The sequence below is a fragment of the Emys orbicularis genome, chromosome 1, assembly GCF_028017835.1.
Source record: "Emys orbicularis isolate rEmyOrb1 chromosome 1, rEmyOrb1.hap1, whole genome shotgun sequence".
NCBI lineage: Eukaryota > Metazoa > Chordata > Testudines > Emydidae > Emys > Emys orbicularis.
In genome coordinates this window covers 31,264,341-31,287,248 of record NC_088683.1, presented here as the reverse complement: position 1 = coordinate 31,287,248, position 22,908 = coordinate 31,264,341, and the positions used below count along the sequence as shown (strand labels likewise).

The 22,908-nt window shown below is 39.3% G+C and overlaps 1 protein-coding gene across 1 annotated transcript in view; it reads left to right on the top strand.

The window, feature by feature from the left end:
• COG5 (component of oligomeric golgi complex 5) overlaps window positions 1-22,908 on the top strand; it is a 367,764-nt gene that overhangs the window by 23,108 nt on the left and 321,748 nt on the right. Inside the window, exons 4-6 of the mRNA XM_065401879.1 lie at window positions 4,432-4,486; window positions 4,578-4,647; window positions 12,712-12,832. Coding sequence (XP_065257951.1) covers window positions 4,432-4,486; window positions 4,578-4,647; window positions 12,712-12,832 — 246 coding nt within the window. The remainder of the gene's footprint in view (window positions 1-4,431; window positions 4,487-4,577; window positions 4,648-12,711; window positions 12,833-22,908) is intronic.

The following is a 22,908-nucleotide window of genomic DNA, read 5'->3' as shown; positions in this document are numbered from 1 at the left end:
AGACCACTTAGAACAGTCGAGCTTTAAACAGAAAGCTGATCTTAACTATAGCAGAACTGTTGCTCTACTGTAATAAATGTTACAGGTCTTTGAACATCCCAGTCATCAAGTCAATTTAGAACTTCTCAATTCGTGAAGGAGAGAAGAGTTGACATGTTTATACAACGTATGAGGATTCATTTGTAAACAAAGACTAAAAAAGTGTGAAGATTTAGTATTTGTGAACAGTAAGAGCATCCCTGTGAGATGGAGGGTGGCTGGCAGATTTAAGGTTGTTTGTTGAAATGTGTAATATTGTATTTTACATTTATACAGTTAAGTAGTTTGAATTGGGAGTACTTGAATATTCCTCTACATCCTTTTCAGTTCATTCTGATTATTTTTTTTTGTACTGCAATGTAAAGATAAATGTTAAGTAAAAACCTTAAGTTGACAGTTTCTGTTTGAACTTCTTTGTTTTGCTTTGGCTTTAAAATAATAATAATAAAAACTATTGGGCTAATAAGGTGCTACAGAGCTGTGGTTTTTGTGGAACTTGTGAGCTCAGTAGGAGAACTAGGAATTCATGAACATCCCCATCTCTGCCACCATATTGGAGGAACTGCGACGGACCAGCATCATCTTTCTTTGTCAATTCTGCAGAGTTTTGGTCCTGGTTTGTCCTTACCTTGCAATACACTGTGAATTATACAAGTGCTGAAGAATGCTTGGCTTCTGCCAGTTTACACTGGTTTATGGTGGAAGTTTATACTGTACTATCTAGATTGGGGTGGGCAAAGTATGGCCCGTGGGCTGGATCTGGCCTGCCAGCCATTTTAATTCAGCCCTTGAGCTCCTGCTGGGGAACGGGGTCTGGGGCTTGCCCCGCTCTGGCACTCCAGCCAGAGAGCAGGGTCGGGGGCCACTCCATGCAGCTCCCGGAAGCAGCAGTATGGCCCCCCTCCGGCTCCTACGCATAGGGGCAGCTTGGGGGCTCTGCACACTTCCCCCACCCCAAGCGGTGCTCTGGCAGCTCCCATTGGCTGGGAACTGTGGCCAATGGGAGCTGCAGGGGTGGTGCCTGGGGACGGGGCAGTGCGCAGAGCCGCCTGGCTACACCTCCACATAGGAACTGAAGAAGGGACATGCCACTGCTTCCGGGAGCTGCTTGAGGTAAGCGTTGCCCAGAGCCTGCACCCCTGAGTCTCCCCCTGTGCCCCAACCCCCTGCCGCAGCCCTGATCCTCCTCCAAACCCCTCGATTCCAGCCCGGAGCACCGTCCTGCACCCCAAACCTCTCATCCCCAGCCCCACCCCAGAGTCCACACCCCTAGCTGGAGTCCCCACCCCAGCCCGGAGCCCTCTACCGCACCCTGAACTCATTTCCGATCCCACCCCTGGAGCCTGTACCCCCAACTGGAGCCCTCACCCCCTCCTGCACCCCAGCCCCAATTTTGTGAGCATTCATGGCCCGCCATACAATTTCTATTCCCTGATGTGGCTCTCAGGCCAAAAAGTTTACCCACCCCTGCTTTATATCCTGCCTGACACTAAAAATAAATATATATATATATATATATATATATATATATATATATATATATATATAAAAAAAAAAATACTGAGGATTAATGTCCTGCTGCTAAATTATTCCATAATCTTTTCTTGTTTTGAAGAGGGTATAAACTACACATCAGCAAACAAGAATTTTTATCTAACATGTTAGGAAAAATATATCCCTGTGTGGCCTTTTTCTGGTAATTTCCGTAGCCAACTTAACAGGAGCTCATAGTGGTATTGTTGACTTACTCTTAACTAAAGCAGCCTGAACATGGGCATTTATGTTTCAGTTCTTTGTTCTTGTTTGATTGGATTTTCGGTTCCTCTTATGCATTGGCTTCTCTGAGTTAATGATTTTTGCAGGTTGTCTGTATACTTGCCAATGCCAAGTGAGTTCTGCCTTTGTACATGTCTTGTCTCTTACAATTGCTCAAACATGCGTATTGGTTACATGGCAAATCTATATGCTAAGCATGACAAGTTCAAAACCCCGGACTCCCACAGTTGTGTTCTAACTGTGTTATCTGAATAGCCATGCTGGGCATCAAACTGTGTTCTTGGAGTGCAGCAGACTATAAATGCTGATTTTGTTCAGAACTGAAAATATGTTGAATCACGGTGCCGTGGATATGACTTCTTTCTTTGTCGTTTGAAGCTGTTGTTACTTTAAAGCATCAATAAACTTATTTTGCCCTTTATGGTTTCATGTCTAGAAGGATTTATAATTTGATTTTCAGCAAGGTTCAGATGGAGATATCTTTACTCACATTGAATAGCACCGTATTCTATATAGATTCTTGTACCGCACTTATCACCGTAGTATCAGAGCACCTTCCAGTAGTGTATTAAGCAATATGACTACACTTCACGTGTTGTTTGTGCTCTCATCCTCTCCTTGGGGGGAAGAAACATATGCAGTGGACTGTCTTGTTCTGGAAGGTGGTTTTTTAAAAGGTTGCTATGTATTAGAGAAGGCAAGGTCAAAGAAATGCACCTTGCACTTAGAGCAGTAGGTGGTGAGGTTTGTGATCCTCTTTAGTTCCGGGAGGAGTTCATTCCACGGTCTCGGACCAGCCCCAGAGAAAGTTCTGTCTCCTACACAGACCAACTTTGCCCTCATTGTAGAGTTCAGTTGTTCTACAGAAGTGTAGTTGTTGATGACAGTCTTCATCCCAGAGATTTAAGGGGTCTTTTAGATACCCTGGCCCAAGCCAGGGAGCACCTTGAAGATAAGGATTGAGACCTTGAACTTGACTATTTTCTATGGGAAGCCAGTGTAGAGAGTAGAGGACCGGTCTGATGTGTTTGTGGTAGCCTCTGTTCCTGAGGAGATGCTCTGCAGTATTTTGTAGTAGTTGGAGTTTTCTGAGTGCTGATGACTTCATGTCATATGGCATTACTGTAACCTAGCCAAGAATTGTGGAATGTGCAAATAACTGAGGCCAGGCCATTGTCTGCCGGGATGGGATGGGTCTTCTCTAGCCAACCAAAGGTCAAAGAGCCTTACTTGCTGATATAGCTATTGAGAGCTTAGTATTAGCAAGAATCCAAGGGTATTCTTGAACCACGGACCGAATTGACTAATAGTGGATGTGTTACTCCTGGGGGAATTCTGTGCCAAAAAAAATTAAAAAATTCTGCATGCAATATTTGAACATTCTTCATATTTTGTCAAAATAACAATATAATGCCAGTTACAATTATTTTGATAATTTATTTCAAAATATCTGTCAGCAAGTATGTCTGTAACAATACAGACCAGAAAAAAAAAAGATTCTGGTCATTTGTTTTTTTGACAAATAGATTCCTTTATGAGGCATATTAATACAGAACGTTGTGTAACTTATTTAAATTACAATACAGAACTGTGTTTTCTGCACCTGTCAGAAGCAGTGCACAGGCTTGGGGAAGTCAGGGGTAATGGAAAAGGTGAGGGAGAGGGAAGGAGCCTAGGAGAGAACCTGGAGGGTGTTGGGTGTGAGTGGGAGGTTTTTCTTGGGGGGCGGGTGGGATGGTTAAGGGTGTTGGGAAGCCTCCCCCTTTCAGACCCTGGCTGACCCCAAGCCTCTCCCATTTAGTCAGGCACTTCTGCCCCTGTTCCGGCACCCCTCATCCCCCTGGGTCTCTGCAGCCTCCCTCCCTCAACCCCAGGCTCATCGCTGTCACCCCAGTAGCTCCTGAGCCCATGCTCCAGTCTGTCCCCCCACTAGCCATTCTGAACCCCAGTCTGTGACCCCCCCAAGCAGCCCTGTGTGCCCCCCCGAAGCAGCCCTGTGTGCCCCACTCTGTCCTAACCTGGCTCCGTGGGCAGGTGCTGTGATGAACTTCTCCTCCTGCGGGAATTCTGCACCACTGGGCATAGAATTTTGTATTTCCCCTCATAAAAAACATTTTGCCTAAGAAGTGCTGCAGTTCTGCCTTTTGCCCACCAGAGCTTGCTGTGGTGTTAGAACAGCCAACTGTGTTCATGCCAGCTGTTCTGGTGCCACAGCATCCTCTGGTGGGCAAAAGGCTGAACTGCAGCACTTCTTAGGGAAAATACAAAATTATGTGAGACAGATGAATTATGCACGTCCGCAGATGCGCAGAATTCCCCCAGCAGTAATGTGTACCTTCAACTAAAGGAGACTACATTATACTCCATGAGTAGTCCCACTGATTTTCTTGGGACTTACTTGTGACTAAAAAGCTTCAGGATCTGGTCCTAAATTGTTTATAATAGATTAATACATTTAAATAACCTACTAGTTGACTTATGATCTGTACAGTGTATTTCTAAATATACAGTCTTTCACTTTATATAAAAAGATGTATTGGAAGTGGGAAAATTACAACTTTATGTCAGATGAGTTATGCTCTAATTGACTGTTCATAAAATGCCTTTCTTTTTCAGGTGTCCTTCAAATGATGCAGACTAGAATTAGTGCTCTACAAAGTACTGTTGACAGGTATGTCTTTCATCATGTGATGAAAAGTATTTATCAATTCTGAACTTCTCCACTATATTACATTTCTAAAAAGTATTTCCTTTCTTAATAGAATAAGAGCCAAAATCGTTGATCCATACAACAAAATAGTGTCTCGCACAGCACAGCTAGCAAAGCTTCAGGTAAATTACATTATAAATTTACCTTATTTTAACTTTATTTTTCAAAATAATTATTTTGCTTTCTTAAACTGTTCAAAAAAAAAAAAAGTTAAATCACTTACCATATGAAGAAAAACACCTTGGTAGAGACTTCAATTCCTCAATGAACTTAAATCCTTGTAATGCATTGGTGCAACTATTTATGGGTTAAAAGTGCAATGCTTCAGTTTGCAAGGCAAAATTCAGTTTCCTTACTGTGAAAAGTAGGAGACCAAAGTTGGTAGTAATTAGATTAGTGTAGTGGGGGTGATGGGGGATGGAAGGGGAGAGTGAACTCTTCTAGAGTCTGCTGACCCACAAGTGAAACCAACTATGCTTTTTTAGAAACAATATTTCCCCTCAGAGAGCCAATACCTTTTCCTTCCATGTTCTCTTAAACCCCATGTTATTCATTTAATTGATTAAAAAAATTGTTTCCTTTAGCCTCATCCCTGTTTTCGGGAGTAATATAGAAAATATAACCTCTCCCATTCTCATCTTGCAGTTGCTGCCACTTTCTAATTCTGAAGCTCAGTGCTAGAGGAGTTGTAAAGACAGCGAAAATAAGCAATCAGATTTGTTATGGAGATATGTTATAGTTAATATTAGGGCCGTCAAGCAATTAAAAAAAGTAATCGCGATTAAACAATAATAGAATACCATTTATTTAAATATTTGTGGATGTTTTCTACATTTTCAAATATATTGATTTCACTTACAACACAGAATACAAAGTGTACAGTGCTCACTTTATATTTATTTCTGATTACAAATATTTGCACTGTAAAAAACAAAAGAAAGAGTATTTTTCAATTCACCTAATACAAGTACTGTAGTGCAATCCCTTTATCATGAAAGTTGAACTTACAAATGTAGAAAAAACTGCATTCAAAAATAAAACAATATAAAACTTTAGAGGCTACAAGTCCACTCGGTCCTATTTCTTGTTCAGCCAATTGCTCAGACAAACAAGCTTGTTTATATTTGCAGACGATAATGCTGCCCACGTCATGTTCAAAATGTCACCTGAAAGTGAGAACAGGCGTTTGCATGACACTGTTGTAGCTGGCGTCACAAGATATTTACATGCCAGATGCACTAAAAGATTCATATATCCTTTAATGCTTCAACCACCATTCCAGAGGATAAGTGTCCATGCTGATGATGGGGAAAACAGTCCAAAGCCATGCAGACCAACACATGTTCATTTTCATCATCTGAGTCAGATGCCACCAGGAGAAGGTTGATTTTCTTTTTTTTTGGTGGTTTGGGTTCTGTAGTTTTCGAATCGGAGTGTTGCTTTTTTAAGACTTCTGAAAGCATGTTCCACACTTCCTCCCTCTCAGATTTTGGAAGGCACGTCAGATTCTTAAACCTTGGGATTGAGTGCTGTATCTATCTTTAGAAATCTCACATTGGTACCTTTTTTGCATTTTGTCAGATCTGCAGCGAAAGTGTTCTTAAAATGAACACCATGTGCTGAGTCATCATCCAAGACTACTATCACATGAAATATATGGCAGAATGCAGATAAAATAGAGCCAGAGACATACAGTTCTCCCCCAAGGAGTTCAGTCACAAATTTAATTAACATCAGCATGGAAGCATGTCCTTTGGAATGGTGGCCGAAGCATGAATGGACATACAAATGTTTTGCATATCTGGCATGTAAATACCTTGCAATGCCGGCTACAAAAGTGCCATGTGAACGCCTGTTCTCACTTTCTGGTGACACTGTAAATAAGAAGTGGGCAGCATTATCTCCCATAAATGTAAACAAACTTGTTTGTCTTAGCGATTGGCTGAATGAGAAGTAGGACTGCGTGGACTAGTAGGCTGTAAAGTTTTGCATTGTTTTTGAGTGCAGTTATGTAACAAAAAAAAATCTACATTTGTAAGTTGCACTTTCATGATAGAGATTGCACTACAGTACTTGTATGAAATGAATTGAAAAATAATTATTTCTTATGTTTATCATTTTTACAGTAGAAATATTTGTAATAAAAAATAATAATATGAAGTGAGCAGTGTACACTTTGTATTCTGTGTTGTATTTGAAAACAAAATATATTTGAAAATGTAGAAAAACATCCAAAAAATATTTAATAAATTTCAATTGGTATTCTATCATTTAACAATGCGAGTAAAACTGCGATTAATCGCAGTTAATTTTTTTGAGTTGATCATGTGAGTTAACTGCCATTAATTGACAGCCCTAGTTAATATATATTGAAGGACAGCATAATAGCGTGGGTGGCTCATTTTAATGCTGAAAGTGTATCTGTTTAGATGGATGGTTCATATTAATTTGGGCTGAGGGTGGGTGCGGATACAAGGACAGAGTACAGGTTGTTTGGTCTCCTGTACCTCTATTTCCTTATGTTTGATATCAAACTTTATGTCTTGATATTGTTCTGTTGAGGTTATTTCTCCCTTAATGCAATTGCAATTTAATGAAGAGTTTGGGGAATAATTTCTTTAATATAGGGATGGCCAAAGTGCAGCCAATTGTACTAAATGTGGCCCACACAGTTATCTTCCTCTTTAATACATAAGTGAAACCTGCAGAGAATATAGATATTGGTGAAGAGAGAGGGACTGGAAGGAAACTCTTTTTAGTAGATGTTAAACACCTTAACAATGGGTTTTTATAATAGTGAAAAATTGTACAGTAGAACTTGGAGAGAGGTGCTGCCATGTGCAAATGCAGCTTATAGTTTGAAAACACAAAACCCTGAAAGGTAAATGAACTATTGTTAAATATTTGGGTTTCTGTTCATGCACATTTACAGTAGCTTCGGTGCATGAACTAGGAATGTATCTGTAAAGCTAGAGATTTACTTGTGTTATGGATGCTGTTTTCCACTTTGCTTTTTCTTCCTGTCCATTTGTAGCTTTTTGTCATCTCCAATATTATTATGAACTGCACTTTCGAGTTTCAAATTGATAAGTGTCGGATTTTGAACTAAGCAAACAGCACTACAGTTGAGGTTTCAATCCTTTTGGAATTGCAGCAGAATGACTTTGCTAAATCACAGAATGTTTAAGGGCTTGTTTCTATTACTGTTACTTGTATTAAGTAGTACTTTACTTTGCAAGTAGTCCCATTGATTTCTATGAGACTACTCTTAGAGGGAGGTATTACTCAGCATGCATAGGTCTGGATTCTGCTATCCTTAAGTGTTTTAAAGCAGTGGTTCTCAAACTATTGTACTGGTGACCCCTTTCACATAGCAAGCCTCTGAGTGTGACACCCCACCCCCCTTATAAATTAAAAACACTTTTTTATATATTTAACACCATTATAAATGCTGGAGGCAAAGCGGGGTTTGGGGTGGAGGCTGACAGCTCATGACCCCCTATGTAATAACCTCACGACCCCCTGAGGGGTCCTGACCCCCAGTTTGAGAACCCCTGTTTTAAAGTATAAAGACCTCTTTATAAACACTCCCTTCGTGACATCATTGTCAAACTTCTAACCTCTCTGCTTTGTTGCTGTGGTATACTTTGCCTTGCTCTGCCCCCACAATTCCAGGGGCTTCAGCAGAATCACAAAGCATGCTTCCTCCTTTACATCATAAAATCCTCTTCTGAGCATGGTATTAGTCTTGCCTTTGCAGATCACAAGCTAAAGGGGATTAACAGTTAAAATATGCAGATGAGGTACATGTAGCTTAGAAAGAAAACTGCAAAGAAAATGACCTACCTAACCAAACATTTCCACAGCTCCTTTGAACAAGCACACATTAATAAACTGCATATAGTATGAATTTTACATTTTATATAGAAAACAAGACAAAAATTAGAACCATTTCTGTACTTAGTTCTCCAGTAAAGAACACACAAACTAAATATATTTGTTCTAAAGACAAGAAGGTGGTGGACACAATAAAACTGGGAACATGGCAGAACACTTAAGAAAAGTCAGGTATTCTGATTGCTCATAGGGCTGTATCTTGCACTGAAACAGCTACAGGCAAATCTCTGGTTACTGAGGAAGGTCTTGGTTAAAAAATATGAAAGCATTTAGTATTTAAATACTAACTCGAGAGGTTAGAAAATAAGAGGTTCTTGGATTTTTTTTTTTTAATCCTTAACCACAGCAGCTAATGCCTCTCTATTAGTATGTTGGTACAGGAGCAGTTCCAGGAAGAAAGAATCTTTTTTTGCTTTCAGTTGAACTAGTCAGTCCAAATATTTAGAGACCTCAATATCTTATATATTATTTGAACATGGTCTATCAGATGTTCTTTACGTGTGAAGTACTTGTTCTGCCTTTAAATTTCAGCATATAAATATAATATAATCCATAGAAAAATAGAATATAGCAATTCATTTATTTGTACTCAAACCACTGAACTACATAGCTGTTAAATAAGATTTTTCTTCACCGAAATCCCCAAATATATAATCTAGTGGAACTCCCAAATTAATCAGTGTAAAAAGAATAAATACCTTTTTAAATATTAACCGTTATTAACTTGGGTAAAACAAAACACTGTCAAAGGAAAGGTATAGGAGAAATCAGTGTAAAATTGCTTTTGTAAAATTATACATTGTAGCTGCAATGTCTACATATTTGTCATTCTTCTCTGACCTAAAATTTGGCATAAGTAATCATAATAGGGAGAATATTTTATCAAAATTAGGATAACCATTATTGTAGGTGGTTTATTTTCAGCCTACTCCAGAACTAACACTTTTTCACTTTTTTTTTTTTTTTTTTGCTCTTATATCTAAATATAACTTTTTCCATTACTTATTTTTTCAGTCTGATAATTCATTGTGGGGATCAATTGCTATACCTGTTTTTGTGTGTGTGTGTGTGAGAGAGAGAGAAATAGTGAATAATAAGTAAGGCTGCGAGTCTGTCACGGATTCTGTGACTTCCCGTGACCTCTGCAGTGGCTGATCCTGGCTCAGGGACTGCCCAAGCCATGCAGACCCTGGGCCAGCAGCAGCAGTTTGGGTGTGTGGAAGGGGGCTCAGGGCTAGGGACAGGGGGTTGGAGGTGTGTGAGGGTGCTTACTTGGGCTGGGGGGCTCCCTTGCCCCCACTGGCATGGCCCTGCAGCTCCTAGGCGGCGGAGGGGCCAGTGGGGGAGGGTCTTTGTGCTGCCCGCGCCCACAGGCTCCACCCCCGTAGCTCCCATTGGCTGCGGTTCCTGGCCAATGGGAACTGTGGCAGCCAGCGCTTGTGGCAGGAGCAGCGGGGCCCCTTCTCTGACCCCTCTGCTGCCTAGGAGCTTCAGGGATGCGGAGTCAGGTAGGAAGCCCCTGCCAGCCCCGCCAACCCTCCTCCCCAGCACCAGCAGGGGTCCCACTCCTGGGCTACGTGCCGCCCCCTCCCCAGCACCAGTGGGGTCACAGGCCACCTTCCCCTGCACCCGCAGCGCCCCTGCACCGCCCCCCCCACCGCCCCCCCCCCCCCCCGAGCACCTGCAGCCCCCCACCCAAGTTTTAGTCCTGGCGGGTATTTTTAGTAAAAGTCATGGACAGGTCACGGGCCTGTGAATTTTTGTTTACTGCCCGTGATCTGTCCATGACTTTTACTAAAAATACCCATGACTAAAACGTAGACTTAATAAGTTAATAAAAATGAAATAGGCTTTTAGTACGCAATATAAGCAATCTTCTAAAGATTGTTATTTTCTGATCTTAGGGTTCACATCTGGCTGAATTTTTCTGTGGATGTTCAGTTTTAGTTAAGTCAAAAAGCAAAATATTGGCACCATACTGTACTTTTGAAGCACATTATAGTCTACAAAGCTGCTATTTCATTTCTGTTGCTGAAATTTAGTTCATAGACTGTAAAAGATAGAAATATATGTGGATTAATATTTTTCTAATGAAAGAAGCAAATTAATTGAATTACAAACATTTAGTAAGTTACAGTAGTGTGATCCCCACATGACTTCCATTATCATTAAAGGGAGTCATGTGGGGAAGTCTTCTGGCAACACTGAAAAAAAATTACTCTTCAAGACGTCTGGTGCCAAAAGCGATGAGGTTTACTGTGTTTTCAATCGTCTGGGTTCAAGTGGGACATCCCTTTCATTTTCTTCTTGTTGTGTCTAGGTGTTGAAGGATACTAAACTGAAAATATCTTTGCTTTTGTCACTTTGTGCTAGCATCCAGAGGGGGAGTGACTAACAAGCAGTACTTCGGATTTTCTCTTACATGATGCATTCATTTGTGTGGGTGTATGTATCTATGTATATGTACGTGCATGTTTGATTTCCAAAGAAATTAAATAAACTTCAATTTACGAAACATTATGTACTCTGCAATGTTGTCAGATAATTACTTAACTTATTAAATATTTAATACTTTTAACTTAATTTCATCTTGACTTCCTTAAATTAAATGACTCAGAAGATCCTCTCTTAGGCAAGAGATATATACTCCAGAACCACTCCACCTTCCATCATCTTCACAAACCTCTTATGTGTCTCCATTATTCATAATTTTGTTATCATACTTGTTTCTGATGTTTACAAATTTGACAGTTTCCACTGCCACAACCTTGTAGTTTTTCACTGCATGCATTCCATTTCTGCTGAAATCTACACCATTTCTTTGTCTTTTCTTGCATTGGATATCTAAGTCCTATTTCTTAAGATTTCAGCAGGCCCAGAATGTTGCGTGTACGATATGCCATGATCACACCAACCTAAACCTATATGAACTGACCTGAATCCCCAATATCTAGTTTATAATTGCTCTCCTTTTGTTTTAAAACCTTCCATGTTGCTTTTTTACTCCTCTACTTTTTAGTACTACCTCCTATCTGTTGTTTCATGCAATCTCACCACTGCTGGTGAGAAAACCTTCCCCTCTGCATCTCATACCATCTGGAGTAACCTTCTTGGATCCCTCCATTTCATTTAAAAACTTGTCTGAAAATAGATCTCTTGTGGCTTGGATGTGCCTCTTAATGTCTTTCTCCTTCTGCTTTTTATAACCTAGAAGAGGAAAACCTGGCTCAAGATTTGTCTGAGAACAGTCAGTTAAAAAGCCAGGAACCTATTATAAGTGCCTCAGAAGTCAACAGTATTGTGTCCTAGATCAATGTTAACAAAGGCAAAGCAAAAGCATATGCAATTGTGTTTCCTGAATAAGATATACTTGGATATTACTTCGTGCCTTCCAGCCAATCTCAAAACACTTTACAAGATTATGAATTAAGTTGACGTAACAATTGGCTGAACAAAGGTTTTCATAGATTCTAAGGCCAGAAGGGACAATTATAATCATCTAATCTGACATGCTATATAACACAAGCCATAGAATTTCCACAAAATAATTCCTAGAGCATATCTTTTAGAAAAACATCCAAACTTGATTTTAAAATTGTCAGTGCTGGAGAATCCACTATGATCCTTGGTAAATGGTTTCAGTTGTTAATTACTCTCCCCATTACAACTTTATGCCTTATTTCCGGTCTGAGTTTGAGAGTAACCATTCTAAAATTATTTCCCAAAATGGAGTGTTTCAGATATTCGGAGAGTACATGGCAATACATATATTGACTGTTTTGGTCAGCTTTAAGATTTATTATCTCCGGAGATAAAACAAAACAAACAAAATCAATATTTGTTTTTTTATTTTGCTTCTGGTCAAACTTTGATCAGCTGAACAAAAGCCAGTCTCTGCTTTTTACTGTCGTGGGTAAAGTATTCTGTGAAAGACATTATACAAAATAAAGCTAAATTGTCTTTATAAATAAGATGTGATGTAACTTATCAAGTGTTAATATTTCATTTTTGCATAACAAATAAAATCAGAGGCTTTTGAACAGCATCATGCACAGTAGCATTAATAGTTAAAATAGTGAGCAGTGTTGTATAAAGTCATAGAGTATATATAAAAAAATTATCATTATCAGTGTCCATCTAACTAACCACTAGGTCTCTGATTCTGCAAATGCTTGCTTGTGTGTTTTGTATTTAACTACAAGCATATACTCAAGAGTTTCCAGGATTGGGGCCTAAATCTATATATACCTAACTTTGAATATTCGCTTAAAGCCATAATTTCCACACAGGCAGCCTGTGACTTGCTGCGGAGAATAATACGCATCTTGTATCTAAGTAAGAGACTTCAAGGACAGCTGCAAGGAGGAAGCAGAGAGATAACAAAAGCTGCCCAGAGTCTCAATGAACTTGGTGAGTCCTCTTAGTTATTTTAGTGGCATTTAAGTTTCTGCTCATGAGAAGTGCAGTTTTAGTTTTTGATAGTTTTTTTTGTTTTTTAAGATGAAATTAAAGAATTGTCTATTTCCTGATCTGAATTAGAGACCAAGTTTATACTGCAATGTAAGCCCTAGGTTAGTAGAACTCGAGTTAGTAAACTCTGTGTTTATTAATTTAGGGATTGAGCATCTACACTCACTTGCAACCCTAGGTTAGGAATTGTTGAACCCTGGGTCACAACCTTGGGCTCCCATGTCTACACTGCATTATGTGGGCCCGCGTCCAAACGCACGTCACAGACTTCCTAACACCCTCCCAGAACGTGGCAGCTCTAGCCCTTTGTTGACGGTGCAGTGTGGGAAAATTTGACTATCCGAAGGACAAAGAAAGTTGGCACGTGGGATACTTTTGACGATTTCCCAGAGCACAAGTCCAGTGGGGCTGTGTCTACACTTCAAAGCAATAGAGCTTGAACCCTAGGTCCCTGCTTTCACCCCCATAAGGTTCTAGGACCTGGGTCCGAGCCCTGGAGCATGATTTGTGTGTAGACAGAAGGAGTGTTAGGCTTGAGCCTGAGTTTGAACCCTGGGCTTATATTCTAATGTAGACATACATTTTTCATGAGGCTTACCTCGATACAGTTGACTAATTACAAGAGCAATCCTCTGATAATGAGTTACATGTTGGGCAAAGACTTATTTAGAGTAGCTAATTTCATATCAACCTGTGACTACATGGAATACCTGCAGAGAAGGAAGGTTATTTAGCAATAATGTTGGCTTTTGAAAGCCATTATTCCATTGGGTTTAGAGTAGATCATATTTTGAATTAAATGTATTTTGTTTCTTTAAAAAAAAATTAGCCAAACCTGTGGTCTTTCTGAAAGTCATTTTAATCTCTCAGATCTTAGTAATAGCTGTTGTATACAAAATCTTAGCAGCTGTTGTTATTTCTTCTTTGATTTAATGGTATTCAAATTCCATCTTCTAAAAATAGAATGTGGGAGGACTGAACAATTAAACATTCAGAATTATCCTAAGGTTTGTTGTGCATATTTGTCATTGCTGATCTTTTCATACTCTGTAATCAAAAATTATTAGATAATAATTGTCTTTTTATAATTAACAGATGCTGTTATGCAAATGAAAGTCTATTTATTTATTTGTTTGTTAGAACAATTGGGTGAAAATGCTTAAGTATCAGCCATAATGTTCTAAGTTAGAATAGTGAAGAGTACAAACCCATTATCTTGCCAATGCATCTTTTGTTTTAACCAGGTCTTAAGCAAGTAGTTAGTGGGATTAATTTGAATGAAATAATTAGTTAAAATGAATGTGTTAATTTGGCTTTCAAAAGTTTTTTTTTAACATTTACAATGGTTTATACCATCTGAGTATTAGCTCTATACTTTTTTTTAAGGCTCTCTGTCTGTATCACTCACTATCTTTCTATACTACTTTAAGTGATGTGCAAGACCTTGTCAAAGGACTTTCAGAAATCTAAATAATAAATACATAAATAATAAATACAATCACGTAGGTGTCACTGTTCTCATATTTCTTGTTGAAAAACTACAATCTGTCCCTAATGCTTAGAGAAAATGTATTAATAGACTTTCATAAGTGTGGTACTTGAATTGTGTGCCCTGGTTAAGTAATGAGTCTCACTTGCTACCAGACAGAGGGTGGAATCCTGGCACCATTGAAATCAATGACAAAACTCCCCTTGACTTCAGTAGAGCCAGGATTTCACTCCAAGTGCTTGCTACAGTGGATAGTTTCTGTGCACTATAGCATTTGCACATCTGAGTCCTTAGATACTAAATATACCCATAGGCTTTTCTGACCATTTCTGTGTTTTAGCATTTACAGAACATTGATTTCATGTTTTTTTTACTTAATTCAAACTAACAACTGTACCACTGAATTTGAGACCAGATGTCTCCTTTTATGAAGGTTTTCAGCTGGTCTTGATTTAAAGATCATTACTCAGTGGGAAGAAAAAATAACATAGTAATAAAAGCAAGTCCTAAATGTTAGGTGGAGATGGTTTAAAAAAATTCCTTCTTTATCAGAGGAAAACCAGAAATCATTTTTTTTCCTCTTTGAAAGGCTTTATTAAGGTGGTGGTATTCCACAGCACTTCAAAGCAGTGCAAAGACATATTAGGAGATGTCTAGTTTTACTATGGAGATGTCAGTAGCAACTGCATATTTAAAGTTGTATTGAGATTTTCACTTAAAACAGGTCTAAAATCTTTCGCACTTGAATGACTAGATTTAGTCTCAAAATTTGGCACAATAAACCCTTTATAGGACAACTGAATTTTCTATGTAACTTCAAAAGTAAAGCATTTACTATCTTCTTGTGGAGGAATCATTAAAAATGCTCCCTTTTTTGAAACATTTTCTGTTTCTTCTAATATTTCTTTGTGATTATTTAGCTACAGCTACCAATCAGATGCTGTGTTGAAATTGGATGAAAAAAGATCTTAAGTTAAAATAGCATTTTATATATATATATAAATAGAGAGAGAGAGAGAGAGAGAGAGTGTGTGTCATTTTTCTTTACCAGTTTGTGTGCACAGATTGATTCTCTAGATATCTACAAAATACTAAATTCCCTGTAATATGTATCTGTACATAGAAATTGCCATATTGGATCTGACTAGTGGCCCATAGCAGTTAAGAGAGGTGTTTTAAAAAAAATAATAAAAAAAAAAGGCCAGAGTGGACAGCTATTGAATAACCTGCCAATGAATGTGGTGTTTATTTTTAATCCCATCAATTATTTTACTCCCTAATGCATAAGGATTTATCTCTCTCGTTGTTTTAAAAATATATGTAACTGATGTTCTCATTATCCATATTAATGTCTAATCCTTTTTTGACTCTACTAAACTCTTGGGCTCAGTGTTATTTTATAATATTTATCTCTCTCTTATATAAATACTGAATTTGTCTGTTTGATCCCATATGTATGTAATACTTACTCTCCTCAAGAGGGGGGAGAAGGGATAGTGACCTCACTTTATACACATTTGCTAGTTGGTCTGGATGAGCAAGTGGGGAGCACATGCTGAACCCTTTTAAAAGATATAGCAGGAGCTGCTCTCACCCGCACTTGGCCTGCTCTGGTTGGTTGATTTTATTATTTAGACTTCTGTTCTGAAAGGGCTTTGAAAAGTGCTTGCACAAGAGGTTGCGAAATGGTCATTGGGTGAGAGGCAAAGTATTGTCATCAATCAAAAACTGGGTAAGAGACAGAAGGCTACTGATAGGATTAAATGGTTAATTTTCAAAATAGCGAAAGGTTAACAACAGGGTACCCCTACGTTCTCAGCTAGGTCTGGAAGGGGGGGCGGCGAGTAGTGGGGTAATAATTTACAGATTATAATTACTTAAATTAATTAGGACCAGAGAGGACTGTGAGAAACTTCAGAGATCTAACCAAGTTAGGTGAATAGGCGGTGTGATGGCTGACGAAGTTCAGTGTTGATGATAAATGCAAAGTAATGCACATTGGAGGGGAAAAATCATGTTCCTAGGTGCTTCTCCAGTTCTGCTGCCAGGCACAGTGCCTTGAGGAGCTCCTTCTGATGTGGAGCACCATGCATTGGCCATGGAACTGTAGCCTTACAGCCACAATCATTGTCTGCATGTCATACAGTAATACAAATTGTGCACAGGCACAAGAGGGCAGAATTAGTTCTATAAGAAAATTAACTGTTTTCTCACTTTTGTGCTTGTAGAATATTAATCATAATTCTAAGGTAACCTTTTTTTGTGGTCCATATGTTTCCCTTCTTCGCAAAAACACAGGAAGTAGAACATAAACTAATTTACAAACTCTTCAGCTCTTTTAGAGCTACAAGACCTTTGAATTCTCTCTTGACTGAGGTGCCAACCCCTGTCCCAGACCAGGGGTCTGCTTTCTATGCAGCTGGTCAGATATGTGAATGTTTTGCAAAAGAGAGCATTCATTCTTTCCATACAGCCCCTTTGTGGCTTTTTCTAGGATTTTCCTTCCCACAGAACAACACTAGGTGTCTTAGTACTGGTAGTTAAGAAGTCACTGAGCTAAGGGTACACCATGGACAAAAAAACAAGAGGCTATTACAGGTGTTATCATTTGATTCAGCAATGTTTTCCTGTTGAGAACAGGAAACCAATGCAAAAAAGATAATGGAGGGAAAAAGGAAAATGAAGTGTTTTTAATCAGTTCATATTTAAGAATAATTTCTGTAGAAGATGTTGAGTCCTGATCTTCTATTCCATGCTAATTTTATATCTCTGGGTCAGCATGGCTTTGTTCAGTCTTAACAATTTATCATCATGGTATTTGAACAAGTCCTATTACAAAGCTTTAAAAAGGAAAGCCTCCCTGCTTCTAGCTGGACAGGATTTACTACCATGGACTAGGGAAGTGCATGGGAAAAATATCAATGTCCTAGTGCAGGGGTAGGCAACCTATGGCACACGTGCCAAAGGTGGCATACGAGCTGATTTTCAGTGGCACTCAGACGGTCCGGGGGGCTCTGCATTTTAATTTAATTTTAAATGAAGCTTCTTAAACATTTTAAAAACCTTATTTACTTTACATACAACAATAGTTTAGTTATATATTATAGACTTATAGAAAGAGACCTTCTAAAAACGTTAAAATGTATTACTGGCACGTGAAACCTTAAATTAGAGTGAATAAATGAAGGCTCGGCACATCACTTCTGAAAGGTTGCCAACCCCTGTCTTAGTGAATGAAGTTCTCAGTTGTAGTTGTATAAGCACTGTGGACAGGTACTCCTACAAAACCAGGTCCTGTGACAACTTCTAGCTGTGATTCAATGCAGAAGAAAATAAAAAGACATGTACACTAAATAAATTCTATAAGAGGATCAATTGCTTTACTGGGAATAAACAGACAACTTTGAAATTAGAAATTTTTGAAGATATGCAGAGTCAGTAGAGCACAAAATACTTCTTGTTACTGAGGGAATAAAAATATAAAATAAAAAGAATTTCCCAAAGCAATAGTATTATCATCGGGTAAGAAAACCTTCCTGTGCATGAACAGGAAAGCTCAGTGATGTATTGGTTGTTTGGTTTTTAAATTAAACTGCTTGATGTTAAATTTACTGCAGGGAAGTTGGGTCTCTGGGAGCCATGGCTAATGACATGCTGGAGTCTTTGACTATTGTGATTAGAAAATTAAATTGAAAAGGCACAGGCCTTTCCTTATCGCTCTTGCAGATAAAATCATAGATAAAGAAACTCCTGAAAGACCTTCCGCTTTAGTTCACCTCTCTGACCCAAGTACTTTTTGTTTCAAGCACTCATTATGTGATTAACATTCAAATTAACTCCAGAATAGGTCGCCATGTTGCTTCCGTTTTGCAAAAATTTAATACCCACAAACTATGTCAAAAGTAATTAGGCTAAGCAATATTAATTATAGGGGAGGGTGGCACTGGACAGCTGAAATCAAATGCCATATTTCTAAATTCCTTTGCACTGCTTGCAGGTTAGTTTTTCAATTCTCAGGCAGCTGACTCCACTGGTATTTGGAAGAATACCAAATACTTTGAAAAATCTAAATCTTTTCAGGGATGGTGATGAATAATAATTTTTGTCCATACACAAAGTACTACTTATCAGTATTCAAGTAACACATGAATAATTAAGACGTAAATTGTTGTATTAGGTATATATAGCAACTTAATTTATCATTGAGCTTTCATACTTAGGTCTGGTCTACACTAAGACATTAGGTTGGTATAACTACATCGCTCAGGGTTATGAAAAATCCACACCCCTGAATGACGCAGTTAAAATGACCTGACCCCCGGTGTAGACCACATTAGGTTGATGGGAGAATTACCCATTGACCCTAGCTTCTGCCTTTTGGGGAGGTGGATTATGTATGCCTATGGGAGAACCCCTCCTGTCAGCGTAAGTAGTGTCTTCACTGAAGCACTACAGTGGCACAGCTGCAGTTGTATTTTAAGTGTAAACAAGCCCTCAGTTGGTATACTTAGCTCTCACTTCTGGCTCTGGCCTCCAGGCTCTGACTCTGACCCTTGCTTCCATTTCCCTGCTCTTGACGCTTGCTCACAACTCCATCCCTAAAAGATTGTGATATCTGTTTTTCACAGGATTAAGCTTTTGGTTCTCATAGATGCTCTAAGATGCTTTGATTGTTTGCTAAAATCCAGTGTATTCAATAGGGTTTTATTCCCAAATATGAAGACTTCATCAGAGCGCTGTATTATGTCAAATTTTAAGACATGATTTAATAGTCTGTTTTTTTACTCTAAAAAGATTGAATCTTAATGGTTATATTGTTGGAATGCCTTAATGTCCAATTTACAGAACATGTCAGAAGTTAATATTTTATTACAGTGGATTTAAAAGAGCATTCAATGTATCATGCACAGTATTTTTAGTTGTTGCCCTATGGTTGTAAATCTAATGAAGACTACTGTTGTGTATTTTCACACTTTTTGTGGGGAGAAGGGATTCTTACTTCCCTCCCGCCCCCTCTCCTCCTATTGTTCCCTGCCTTACTGAAAAACTCTGGCTCTGCATCCTCTATGCTGCCTCCTTCTCTGGCCCCAGATGCTGCTACTTCATTATTATTTATTTGTATTACCATATAGTAACTAGCAGCCCTAGTCATGGACCAAGACCCCATTGTACTAGATGCTGTACAAACGGAACAAAATCTGGAGCTTCAGAAATCACACCGCTGATTCACGTGTGACGATAATGAAGACTTCAGCAAGGAAATGGTAGCAGAAATGAACAGACAAATACTAGAAGAGAAGAGGGAGGCAATGGGATGTAAAGAGATGTCTTCAAGTTGTGGTGAGATGGGTGAGACCAGTAGTGGAGAGCTTCACTGGTACTGCAGTCACAGTTTATGTTAGGTTGCATTTAAAATTTGTTGTGTGCTATCTGTGATATCAGACGCTAGTAGTGCTTGTGTCTTCAGGACCTTCCGTCCCTGTGGGAAAGTATGATCGCATATCCACTTGCTTCCTGACGACACCCTTTAGTGACTGTAGTAATAGCTTAGATGTACTTCAGCAGTGGTTCCAGTGACGTGTGGCCTTCAAAATGAAGGAGAAAACTGGGGCATTTTAGGCAACTGAAACAGAGGAGTTGTGAATGATGCAGTAGAAATGAGGAGCAGAGAAAGTGGTGGAAATGGAGAAGAAATTCACAATATTAAACGAGAGAAAGTAATATTATGCAAATAGCTTAATTTCAGGGGAACAGTTTTTATGAGTTTCTTTTGGCTACTGATCAAACATAGTTAATGTAATTGAATATATAGCTAAAGAAATTCAGAAGTAAAACTTCTGTCATTATTATCAAATTCCCCTCTCGCTGTTTTTTTTTTTTTTTTAAAGAATCCTTATCTGACAGACAAACATAATATAAAACCCTTGTTTCTGCTAATGAATGCCTAGTTTCTATCTGGAGGATTATTGTATCCCAGATGGCATATGAGATTGGCTCTTATTATAGTTTTATCCCGTGATTTTTTCTAAAACAATGTTTGAGTTTGTGTTTCTATGCTTGGCAGCCGGACAACCATATTCACACTGGAGAGTGTCAAAGGATTTGAAAGAACCATTAATATAAATATTCCCCAAGGCGTGGATACCCATGTTTAACCAGATAGAAGATGAGTAGTACTTCAATTACTAGAATCTTCAAAGTGGCTTTGAGCCAGAGTGGTGGTTGTAGGATCTAACTAGGGATCTCTGTGAATTATTTTTGAGTCCATTGGCAAAATATTTTGCAACTAGATAGCCACAGTGATTTTATAAATCTTTATCATTATGGATATAAGATGAAGAGGTGGGTCTCAATTTTAGTCCAAGAATGGAAGATTTATCTTTTGTCAAGAGCTGAAGGCACTGTACAAGCTCTAAAGTTTTGACAAGCTGTCAAAATTTTAAATCCAGAGCTTTCTAAGTCAGTTGGAGTAAACCAGACCTATGTGCGACAAAGGAGAGAGAAGGAATTAAGACTATAGTTCTGTGCAGGGAGAGAGGAGACAGGAAAGGGAAGAAAGGGAAAGGGATTATCCCCAGGTTGTAAATGGAGGTTAATGGTAAACCTTTACAAAGTCTTTTTTAAAGAATCTTTTTAAATTTTGTAAGTTGCCAATAAACTGTAACAAACAAGATCAGTAGGGAAAAGTCTGAAACAATTCCTGAGAACTCTTAATTTTCAAATAACTAAACAGAAACCTTTTATCTACTGAAAGAGGAGGAATGTGTGTGTGTGTGTGTGTTGGGGAGGACAGGCATTTAGATGATTGTACTTGGAATAATAGATGAAAATGTGGACACTGGCCTGGACAATGTTGTGTTTTATAATTAGGGCCCTACCAAATTTCCGGCCGTGAAAAACAAGTCACAGACTGTAAAATCTGATCTTCCCTGTGAAATCTGGCTATTATAGGGGAGGGGAAGTCTAACGTGTACTGGACTCCAGCTGCTAGTCCTGGCTGTGCTGGGGAGGGACGGGACTTCCTTTTCCCCTGCAGTTGCCGCTCCTGGGCCAGGTCAGACACATCTCCAGGAACCTCCCAGGAGGCTCCATGGCTGCTGGCTGGGAACCCAGCTCTGAAGGCAGTGCAGCAGTGAGTGCACTTCCTGGAGCAAAAATATGACTTGTAACTGTAAATTGGACAAGATTATTAATTCATTTGGCAAGTCTCCACTTGTGATGTTGCACATTGGAGCCAATGACACAGCATTACATGGAATTATGTGGATTATAGAAGACTTTGTGGAACTTGGAAGGGAGCTGAAGAAGAGGAAAATTCAAATGATGTTCTTTGAGATCCACAATATCTTGCAATACGCAAGTGAGAGAAGGCCGAAAGTACTAGAGGTGAACTGTTGGCTGCATGATTGGTATGAAGCTGAAGGTTTTGGTTCCATGGAACCTTGGGCCAAATTCTAGTGAGAGAGGGGATTGTGCAAATGGGACAGCTTGCATCTCACGAGCAGGGGGCTATTCTTGATTGGAGACTGGCTGGAGCAGTCAGGAGGACACAAAGGAGGCAAATGCAATATAAACAACTTAGTATGTAGTGAACAAATTGAACTGATGTGACCAAAAAATATGAAGAGAAGAAATTTTTCATTTGCTAATGTACCAGTGCTAGGTGTCTGGCTAACAGGTAGATTCTAATTGATGAGAAGAAATTTGATATTATTGACATTACTGAAATTTGATTTTCTAACACAAAAGGTATTTCACCCAACATGAGGAAATTCATATTTTGGACCTCATGAGAGAGACCACTGAATTGGAAGTTGGTGTTTGCCTAAGGTCCAATGATCAATATGGGCAAACAAAATACAGTCCCAATCAATAAAACCAGTTAAACTTGGTGTTTAAAAAGGGCTAAAATTATCAAAGCTGAGGAAAATTATGGAAAAAAAATGGGAGATGTGAAGGGGTGAACTAGGCCTGGAGGCCTCAGGGTCCTATGATATCCAGTCGTAGAGAGGAGCAGAAGAGAAGTCCTCCTACCAGGGAAGCAACCAAAGAGGGAAGCTACAGGGAGCAGCCAATCAGAGCCCAGCAGGCTCACATAAAAGGAGCTTCAGGGCCAGAGTCAGTCAGTTGCTGCCTGGAGCTGGAAGAGAGAGAACTGTGTTCCTGGCTGGCTGAAAGAGCAGCAGGACCATGGACAGCTCAGTGCTGGCAGGGCCTGGGCAAGCAAGAGAAAGCTCCTGGCTGGCTGCTGGGACTGACTAAGCACTGAGCACAGGGAAGGTTGCAGGAAGACAGTGGAGACCTGGAGGAAGCCCTGGGGGGTATGGCCCATTAAAGGGCCAGGACAAGTTAGACTGCATACCCAGAAGGGGTTTGTTCTGTTTCACATACAGACAGTGTGTGAGACTTGGCCGGTCACTGAAAACCTGCCTGAGAAACCATTGACAGGGGTCACCACAAACTGAGAGACTGCAGGCACATGCACTCGACCAGGAGGTGCATGCAAGAGGTGGGTGCCAGCCCGTTA